General features: G+C 31.7%; 1 protein-coding gene across 3 annotated transcripts in view; it reads left to right on the forward strand.

Moving 5' to 3' along the window:
- The window catches only part of LOC127709483 (calmodulin-A-like), a 50,179-nt gene extending 39,224 nt beyond the window's left edge, over window positions 1–10,955 (forward strand). For 2 of the 3 annotated variants that reach the window (XM_052215078.1, XM_052215076.1), the window contains exons 4-5: window positions 4,988–5,230; window positions 6,563–7,025. In XM_052215078.1, coding sequence (XP_052071038.1) covers window positions 4,988–5,230; window positions 6,563–6,612 — 293 coding nt within the window. In that variant the 3' untranslated portion in view covers window positions 6,613–7,025. Of the gene's footprint in view, window positions 1–4,987; window positions 5,231–6,562; window positions 7,026–10,746 lie in introns of those variants that run through there. The other variant, XM_052215077.1, reaches the window with a different exon arrangement.
- Window positions 10,956–11,188: the final 233 nt, after the last annotated feature.

Here is an 11,188-nt window from a genome sequence, read left to right on the forward strand (position 1 = left end):
TATACTCTCGGCATCATCTGCGTATTGTGTTTACATGTTATACAACTATAGCCAAAAACTAATGTCTAGACAGACACTCCTTCGTTCTGATTTGAATACATTTGTGAAATATGAGAAAGACAGCGACCATATTAAAAAATCTTATAATCATGTGTTCGCTATGTATATGTATATCAATGTATGCAAAAGCTATACGTCAAGAATTTTTTATTTTGGAAGAATAATTCATTTCAACCTGTTGCTTGACCGGGGGGTATTTTCACTTTTATTTTTCATCAAGTCCTGGGCAAGATTATAATTTCAGCTTTTACCAGTCCAGGATATTTATTTTCTTAATATTTTCACCCTTCCCACTCCTGCCACCACGACAATACAATGGTCGATCCCTTATGTATAAATACTATAGAAATCGAAATGATAATACTTTATTAAAAATTACATCCGTCATTAAGGTGTAATTTCAAGCCAGGTTGTATTGCAATAGTTTTATTTCTAGTGATAATCCAATATAGGATGGCATCAAAAAAATTAACAAATTGCAAAAAGAAAGTTTTCAAAATAAATTAATATATAACAGCACAACAATTATTCAATTGTTTGTTGCATACTTTATACAAGCATTTATAGATTCAAATTAATCTGACGCCAGGGGCGGATCCAGGATTTTAGGTTTAGGGGGGGGGGGGGGGGGGGCGCAAACTTAAATTTTCGCCGATCGGAGCGAGGCGAAATTTTTTTTTAGGTAAAAGAATCGAAATATTCTTTATTAAGCTGAGGATAACCCATGCTTTGCAAATTTTAGGGGGCGCACGCCCTCCACGCCCCCGCCTGAATCCGCCCAGGGCTGGAGCTTTATATATTTTGTGCGTCCGAAGATATTTTCTGGAATTACCTTCATCAGGAACGCTCAAACCAAAACATTTAAAATCCGGGGTTGTATAAATAAAATCCGGGGATGTATAAATAAAATCCGGGGATGTATAAATAAAATCCGGGGTTGTATAAAAAATCCGGGGTTGTATAAATAAAATCCGGGGTTGTATAAATAAAATCCGGGGATGTATAAATAAAATCCGGGGTTGTATAAATAAAATCCGGGGTTGTATAAATACATCTTTGATGAATTATTACGTAGAAACGTTAGGAGCTGTAGGACCAGAAGGGACATAAAAAGAAATATGTCATCTTTGTCTGAGGGAGTCGTCAAGTTATATAAACATAAAAAACAACACAGCGGACCATATGTCTTGCACTAATTTATAACCTCTTTGTTATAAGCTGTAGCATTTTATGGAGCAATGCAGATAAACTGTTGTGGAATTGGTAAGTGAGAATCGCTGTATGAGAGTGAAATAATAGCTCTAGCAGTTAATTGTCTATAGCAGTTTAGTCTTTCTGATGCATTTGAGGTGTTTGGAATGGAGTGCTGCATGAAACTTTTCAACAATTAATGGCCGCTGTGTTGTGAAAAGACGTAAATAATAATGACAGTTCACTGAAGTACCGAAACATGAAAAAAAAATGTAATAATCAAGTATTATGTTAATAGTACTTTAGATGCAAAGAGGTTTCTCTAGAAAAAAACAACCACGACCTTAAGATAAAAATCTGTATTATTTTCCTTAAAAACTTTATGATTTGTCCTGTATTTATGTCATTTTTCATAGAAGATAATTTCATTTGATATATTTTCTGATAATGAATTTTTTAAACTCATTTTATCATAAAAGAAAGCAAGAGTAACGACACACAAAACAGAGTCAAATCATTACTGCACAATTGATTTCAGAAGATTTTGTTTTTTGTTTTTTTTTTAATTTTTGTTTTTTTTTTCTTCATACATTGACAGGCATTTACATATATTCATCTAATATAATATAATTAAGCAAGCGAGATAAATAAGCATATTCAAGCAAATGAAAGGAAAATGAAAAAAATAATAATACCGTACGATATAACAGAATAAATATATGGACGAAGTATAACATTTTCACTAATATAAAGATAATTGTAATTACAGTACAAGCACATTTATACATTAATAATTTATTGTTAAATCTAATCAGTGACTTTAAACCAGGGGTTCCAGTACATATTATATTCTTTCACACTCATATTTTTGTGGAAATATGCTTTTCTAAAGTTGAATTTTCTATGATTTAATTTTTAAGTCCCTCTATGTGAGGTTTTTCATCTTGCATCTTTGATCTGTAGATGAAGTAATTTGCTAGTAAAATGACTTTATTCTTTATAAAATTTAGTTTATAGTTTTCATAGAAGCCAAAAATGACATCTATCCACATTTAGTGGAATTTCAATATGTGTTGCTTCAAAAATCCAAGCATTCAGATGGTGCCAGATGTCTGCTACAATATGACAGCCCCACAGTAAGTGTTCTACAGTGTCTGGTTCTTCCTTGCAAAATGTACATAAATTACACTGTACAAGGTTCATTTTTAAAAGTAAAGTATTTAAACCAACAGAGCTTGGTATTTTTTGAAAACTTAGAAACAATTATGTATTTGTTTTTCCAATCTCCAACAACTTTATTTAATATAATCTCCGATTTTCGCTCCTGACTTGAAGAAAATGTTAATATTAAAAGGTAAAAACAGCTTGTTTTATCCTTTTCAGTGTTGATTCCTTTAGATTGTAACCGTTTTTTTAATGCTATTTTAATCCCATAAAATTGTAAAAATGTGGGTTTAAAATTATATAGCATTATATATATAGATATAAGAAGATGTGGTATGAGTGCCAATGAGACAACTCTCCATCCAAGTCAAAATTTATAAAAGTAAACCATTATAGGTCACAGTACGGTCTATAGCCTTTCAAAATTATGATAAGATAATATATTTCCTTGCTCATCTTAAAGGTTATTTACAGTCCATACCCTATTTTGTGCCCAATTTCTATAATAAACACAGACTCATCAATTTTAATGTTCTCATTATTCCATATAGACGAAGGGATTACTTTCTCAAAATAACAAGGATGTCTTGACATATTTATCCAGGCATAAAAAAATTCTTTCCAAAATTGCTTATCTAATTTTTTAGTTGTTCCAAAATAAGCCCACTCTGTTAAATTTTATGTAGTGTAGCAGTAAATATTATTATACTTCATGTCAAAATGCCAGACTTTGATTGGTTTGATACGAGGGAGACAATTTACTCTATTACCCTTCACGGAGACGCTTGGTCAAATGTGCGCTTTATTGAATGCGGATGGTTGTTATGTACAAGACGTCATAGTGTATTTCGTTTAATTTGAAACTCAATAGACAGTAATAACAGAACATTCAGTATAATAAATTAAATAAAATATACCTGAGAGGGTGATAGAGCAGATTGTTACCCCTCGAAAAGACATTGTCAACCTTGGCTTCGCCTCAGTTGACAATGTTTTCTCAGGGTAACAATCTGCTCTATCACCCTCTCAGCTATGTGTTATTTATATAATGTTATCCACTTTGAATTTGAATTAAATAATCTTCTAACCCAATTCAATTTTAGCACTTATATAAAATTTCTCAAATTAATGATTTTTAAACCCCCTCGGCAGTATTCTTGACACAAAAGCTCCCGATTTACCTTGTCAGGTTTACCATCCCAAACAAATGCATACATTTTATTATTGAATTGACGTAGTACATTGTCATCTGGACTAGGGATGGATAGGAACAGATGATTCAATTTTGATATAATCAAAGACTTTATAATAGTTTTTTTACCAAATGGGGCAAGCGACAGTTTTGACCATTTTTTGTATAATATTTTGTTTTGTCTCATAGACTTGACACGTGCCAGATGTAGAGCAGGATCTGCTTAATCTCCCGGAACACACGTGTTTAACCCGTTTTCGGTGGGGTTCGTGGTGCTCAGTCTTTAGATTTTTCTGTTGTGTTTGAATACTATTTTTGGTCGTTTTTTGTTTTTTGCCCTGCCATTTTTTATTCGTTTTCGACTTATGAGTTTGAGATTCCCTTTTGTATCTTCCGCATCTCATTTCTATCAACTTCACTGTAGTTTTACATACAGACAATCACTTAAAAAGTGTACTCAATGGTTTACCGTGGATATACACATGATAAGCAAAAACGGTTTCCACTTTAAAGATTGTTTTAACTGTCTTATGTATGTCTTGCTCATTGTTGATGGCCTATAGTTGTTTGAATCTGCTTTATTTGGACTCTATGGGATACTTGTCTCATTATCAATCATACCACATCTCCTCTCTTTATTTCATACCTATAAACGTTTTGTAATGCGGTATTTATTTTATGACTGTAAAGAAGTTACTACGGATAGGGAAGAGCGAGGTTTTGATTGGTTAAAGATAAAGACAGAGATCTGCAGGGGGCACAAAAAGAAAATCAATGAATTTCAAAATACATGAAACAATATTAATATCTTAATTCAACTTTAGGTACCAGAGTCAATTAACTCAATAAAAAGGAGAAAATTAAGTACTTATATTTCTTAACTGAGAAGCATGAAAAGAACAGACATTATTTTGAGACCACTAGCTTCAAATCGAGATGAACCATACCGTCTAAATAAGCTGATTATACTGGTTGAATTATTTTTCATATTTTAGGAGATAAGGGTTAGAGGGAGTTGTAATGGTCCAGACGTTTTCATGATCTTCTTTCTCCCAGTCAGTAAAGGTCAGCAGAGATAACTGCGTTTACAACATTTTGCTTTGAGGTCAAAGGTCTGGGAAACGAGCACTGTCATATCGTATCAGACCTCATATTACTTGATACACGACTTTATATTTTTTTTAGGAACGTAAATACGAAATTCTTTTCTGGTTATTTTATTGAATTATCTATTCTCCGTTTTCTTTTCCTTGGTTGTTGTATGCCTTGTTGGGTTGTCAATGTTTTGGTTGTGATTGTAAAGATAACTTGTGTTTATATAAAGAAATATTTACTGAGAAGAGGAGAATAATCTTCTTGCAATCTATTTCCTAACTTCAGGTAATGGAACAATCGATTTTGAAGAATTTTTGCTTATGATGGCAAGGAAAATGAAAGACACTGATAGTGAAGAAGAACTTCGGGAGGCATTCAGAGTGTTCGATAAGGATGGGAATGGATTTATAAGTGCGGCAGAATTAAGGCATGTTATGACAAATTTAGGTGAAAAATTAACGGACGAAGAAGTAGATGAAATGATAAAAGAAGCAGATTTGGATGGTGATGGATTAGTTAACTATGAAGGTATATTTCGAATTCCTATTTAACATAATGGTGGCTATATATTATCTCCCTTAGCTTCATTTCCCGCTGTGAAAATGCATGTCAATCTAATACTGCTTTAATTGCATGAAATCATCGATTTTTCTACCACTAACATCGGAAAGCATTCTTTGCATATGCAAGGTTTACTTAATTGATAACCAGAATTAAAAAAAACCCTTTCCAGAGTTGATTAATCAGTAAACAATTATTTCAAACACTTGCTTTTATGACGGAATGAAGGTGCTACCTGGCTCGTCTCCATTTTGATTCATAATTATTTTATAGGGAACTTCACTTAAAACATTTCTTTAACTTGACAATTTGAAAAAAAATCCCGGAGGATGGTAACACATGTTGTTTTCAAGATTAAGGCTTTCTGATGCATTCAGTAATTTAAAATATATGCGCTATAGAAAACATGTTCTGTTTGTTTTTTAATACTCATTCATTTAACAATCAAGTCTCATATTAGTGACGCAAAATTTAATGTCGTCAGTGTTACCAGAACAGAATCCCTATGAAACTGCTTCAATGAAAAGTTTTACAGCCAAATATTTCAGATATGTCACTGAAATTTTAGCTTTTCCATTTTTTCGAATAAAACAATTTTAGATTTAAAAACAATTTATCTATAATTGTTTTTAAACAGCTATTGAATGCTTTTTGCATAATTAAACACAAGAATGCTTTCAAGTAATTTGCATTTGTATGAAAACTTAATTTTTAGTGTGATGCTTTAAATGGTTTGACATGGTCTTGCATTCAAAAGATAAGGGACAATTATCTTAGATGCGTTTAAGGTTGAAATACCTTTTAACAGGTGACATTATACCGCATTTTTTTCAAGGTTCGTCATAAAAAGAAACTAAAATATTCAATTGATTTCCTATTATTGTTGTTCTATGAGTTTCGACTTATTATTAATATTTTGATATATCCTGGTTTAACCAAATGGCTCATGTTTTTATTGCCCCTTGGTTTCTTCTCTGCTTAAAAAAGACTATATTCCAATAGGATTAACGAGTTTGGAAAATCGATAAACAGTTACGTCATTTATTTGTATGGATATGTAAGAGCAAAATTTTTAAACTACAAGTATAAAAATCAGCACGTCGCGATATAGAGAATGAATATAAGTTCAAATTTATTTATACTTTTATATCATGTATGCTATCATTCTTTTGAATAAATTGAATGTTTTTGAAATACTTTTATTTAAATTGAGTGTTTTAAAAGTTTTCTTTATTTCTGATGTCTTTCGTTGTTTTAATTATTATAAAAGTAGGCTGAAACTTTTCAGTTTACTTTCAGATTTTATGGAATATGCAAGAACAATTCTTTCTCGAAAGACAAAAAGATGAAGACCTTCGCCTACCAACATGCTTCTTTACCATTCCATCTCCCTGTGTACGCCTTGTGACCTTGTGACGTCACCTCCTGTTTGGTGCCATGTCATTTCAAGTCTCTGACTATTAATGAAGACGTGCACGTATTGTTTGCTTTGCGCATGTTTGACTAACTGAATTGCTGTACAAGCCATGCATTAATTCCAAGACTGTACTTGGTGTTTGATATTGTACTTTTCATAATTCAAAAAACTTTTTATAGATACCAATACACATATCTATGCGTTCTCTTTAGACATATGAAAGCGCTCACTTGTTTTCACTTAAAAAGTGAAAGTGTTTAACAATTTTTATACTACATTGTACTTTTGTAAACAAAAAAGATATAATTTATCAATTTATGATCAAAATAAAATAAAATATATTGATTTGTTTGCTTGAAGACGAGGGCGAATATATATTCTTATCTTTTCAGTGGAAATCTATTAAAATTAATCAGTAGACAAGCAAATGGACACCAGATATACTACTTTTAAAGGATACACTTTTCTTCAGTTGATAAACTTTCGCAACAAAGTCATCATTTATCCTAAAGATTCCGGTGAACACTCGTTTGGATCGAAAACTTGTTATATTTAATCATGAGTTTTTCTCATTAGAACGGTTAAACATTTTGTCATGTTGTGGCATTTTATAGCTTTCAACACCGTATAGGTTTTGTTCATTGTTGAAGGCGGTACAGTGACCCGTAGTTTCTTACATCCACATCACTGTTTTGTGGATAGTTGCCTCATTGACAAGCATAACACATCTCCAAAATAATGGTTGTTACACAATTTTCTTTCACTGAAATATATCTATCAAATTGGAAACTAAATCATCACTGACCACAAACAAAGTGCAATCTTTCAGAAGTTCCAGGAACAAAAAAAAACACAACCGTACAAACCTGATATACCTAATTAGCAACGCAAAAGAACTTTCATCTGTGAAGCTTTTTCAAGATTACTGGACGATACAAAATTAAAATCGTAAAATCAGAAACATTTAAAGTTATTACCATGTTTACAAGCAAAAGACCATCCAAAACATTTTAGATATCTATGACTGTGGAAGATACGACTTACTAGTATCGTCTTTTCAATTGACATGATTGCCGTATTATGTGAAATAAAAGTTAATATTGACGACTTTCAAATTCGTGCACCTTCCCGCAGATTCCTTATGTTTTTATGTCACAGTAAGAACCGATTGTTCAATAACATCGTTTACTACGATTGACCAAAAATATGAGCTACAGGAAATCTATCTGTTAATATTTTATTTCTCATCATATAGTTTGAAAACAATCGTGATGATCATGAATAGATGCGAAATTACAATTTCTACCCCCCCCCCCCCGCTACCCTACAAAATGCTGTTTAACTCATAATTTGTAAAGTTGTTTCATTTGAACATACAAAGAGGCTAACTTTAATTTCATATTTGAAAATCTTAATTAAAATGACTATTTTTTTCTTTTCATATATAGATTTCATGTTACTATATCACACAAAAAGTACAAAACTTTACATTGAATATTGAGATTTAAATAGTGCCTTATAATAGTATGATTGATTGTGTCGTCCGTCTTGACTTTCTATTGTCTCCGGTTACTTTGAAGAATCTCCACCGAGTTCATTTAGAACAGTATTAGCGTAATAATTCAGTATTAACCGAATTCTTCGTGTTACTTAATAAAAGCATGATAATAAGTTAATGGACGTGTTACTGGTTATTTATTACGTCTAAGCTATAGGCATCGTTAACACAAATTCAATCGTCAACAGAAAAGAAACGATCATGCAAATTGATTCTTTTATCAATAGGGGAATTATCTTGATTCAATTTGTAAAGCTATTAGACACAAACTTCTTACTTTGCTGGAAATTTAACAAGTACGTACAAAAATACATATTGCTTCATCCCAAAAACATAATTGGTAGATAATTGGAATGGCCTACTTTAAAAACGTAGAGAAGCAAAATTTTAGTGAGTTATATACATGTGATGAAAAAGCAGGTATGTTCAAATGTTATACCTATGTCAACAACTGATTCGCTTTTATAATATGTATACAATTTTGTTTTGAGATGCTCTGTGGGTTGTGTCGTTGTTCTCCTCTTATATTTGACGTGTTTCCCTCAGTTTTAGTTTGTAACCCGGATTTGTTTTTCTCTCAATCGATTTACGAATTTCGAATAGCGGTATACTACTGTTGCCTTTATTTATTCATAATAGTTCGTACGTACCGGTTTTGGAGTTCCTTCGATTGCCTGAGTTGTTTTCTTCGAAAATGCCTCTTCCAAGTCAAGAATATGACAGTTGTTTTCCATTCGCTCCGTTAATTGGTTAATAAAGTCGAGCGTTTGATTTCGTCAGGTTTTATGGACTTCTCCCTTTTTTAATTTACCTGTTCGGTATTTTTGTTACTAATTTTTTTCAGTGATTTGAATATTCAAAATGAATTTACTAGACTTGAACATCGGTAAACTACTGTTTCCTTAGTTGTGCAATATTATTGTAAAAATTACACGAAGATCAACCTGTTGCCTGTATTAAGCATATCTAATATTAATTTACTTTAATTACTCGTTTAGTTATAAATCCGTGAAAGAAAAATCACGTTTTGAAGTGATCTCTTGGATTGGTATTAGACTGGATGATATAACTGCACCTTCAAAAACGAAAGAGGCTATTATGTGGATACAATTATGTGAATAGCAATTATTCATCACTTTACTAGTCTATCTTAATTAAAGGTACCGTCCATACGTGCCAAACATAACATCGTCTTAATAAATGCTGGCATCTTTTATCTAATATGTTGTCTGTATGCTAATTATTGTTATTAGAGGAATGCAGTCCGCATTGCGACATAGTACTAAATTCTTTGATGCAATATGACATTTTCTATTATTAGAACACAAATAAACAAAATCGGCAAAACACACGGTTTTTTTTTAACAAATCATGGAACGGAAAATGCCGAGTTACGACGAGTGATTGGCGCAATGCGACAGAATATCAAAAATAGCTTAATTGCTAACAATAAGGTGGTGCTTCAACTGCATTCCTAAATGATGTAAACTCAAGGCTTCATAAACAAAACTCTTGTATGAGTAAACAAATACTATGATGTCCCACCCAAAGTGTCAGTCATTAGTAATAGCAAATATAATTAACAAATCACGATCATCAAAAAATTAAGATTAAAAAGGGAACTATGACAAGAAGACAATTTTAAATATACGCAGTACTTGTATTTTCCTTGTAAACTGATTACATGTAACACATGCCAATTATACAATTGTGGTAGGTCTTAGTTGATTATTTCAGGTATTTTATTCCATTAGCTAACATATCTTAGCCTTTGTGGGGTAACGAACAATAGAGCATGTATAACTTCAGCATGTTTCTTTTCAAAACGCATATTAAACGAAAATAATCAACGCCAGGGGCCGCCTCGATATTGCCGTAAAGTGTTACTATGATCTTGTCGTAAGAATTTTCTTGTTTAGTTCGTCATTAAATTTGAAGTCCATCCAGCAATTTTTAAAACGATGAAAGGCAAAGAATGCGATGTTCCTATGATGAATAAGTTATTTCGTCGGACTAGACATATTTATACCGCATGTACATCCGCTCCAAATCTCTTATTTTTCAATTTCGAATTGATAGAAACGATTTCATAATGATCAAATATGACAATGGTAACTGGATTTGTTTCTCAATTTAAAATCTATATAGTATATCTCTAACTGAGACTAAAGTCTTACATGGATACGACTCTCGAACAGACCCAATACAGACAGTTTATGATGCACTGGTAGATCTTCAGATAATAGTAAAAAATATTTTTTATTCGGTGTATTATTCATCTAACAGTCATTTGCACTGCGGAGAGTGGGGACCCACACCTGCATAAATAATAATATACATTTTTGTACTACCGTTATAAATATAATAGTTTTAAATATTTTATAATTGTTTGCAATGTGTATATATTTTTATTGTTCATATGCATTCAGCCCCGCAGGGTATACATTTGCATTTTTTTAACTACTAAATAGTAATTAATATTAATTAAATACTCATTTTGTATTTCAGAATTCGTTACAATGATGACGGCCAAATGAAGTTACAATTTTACTGTTTACAAAACTTTGTATACCTTTATTTGTTTCGAATGTTCTGACAGTATGAGGAATAAGAAGAGTGAATGCGGCATCTGGTTAAACTTTTTTTATATTATTTATTTACTTTAAAACATTTTTGTAATCCATGACACATATTCATTAAATTCTTGTTCAATGTTATTTTGTTTCTCAATATATCAAACGAATCGAAAAACGGTGAACAACAGGTGTGTATTCTATAAAAAGGTAGTGAAAAACCTTTGTTGTTTATTACGCACAAGCTAACTCGTACCAATCTACGAGTTATTTCCATTTTGATTGAATGTACAAAAATAGATGATGGTTATAATTACACAATGTATTGTTGTTTTTTTTTTTTGTCACCGACGTCCGTGTATGACCTTGTTTATTGT

The sequence above is a fragment of the Mytilus californianus genome, unplaced genomic scaffold (genome assembly GCF_021869535.1).
Source record: "Mytilus californianus isolate M0D057914Y unplaced genomic scaffold, xbMytCali1.0.p SCAF_7, whole genome shotgun sequence".
NCBI lineage: Eukaryota > Metazoa > Mollusca > Bivalvia > Mytilida > Mytilidae > Mytilus > Mytilus californianus.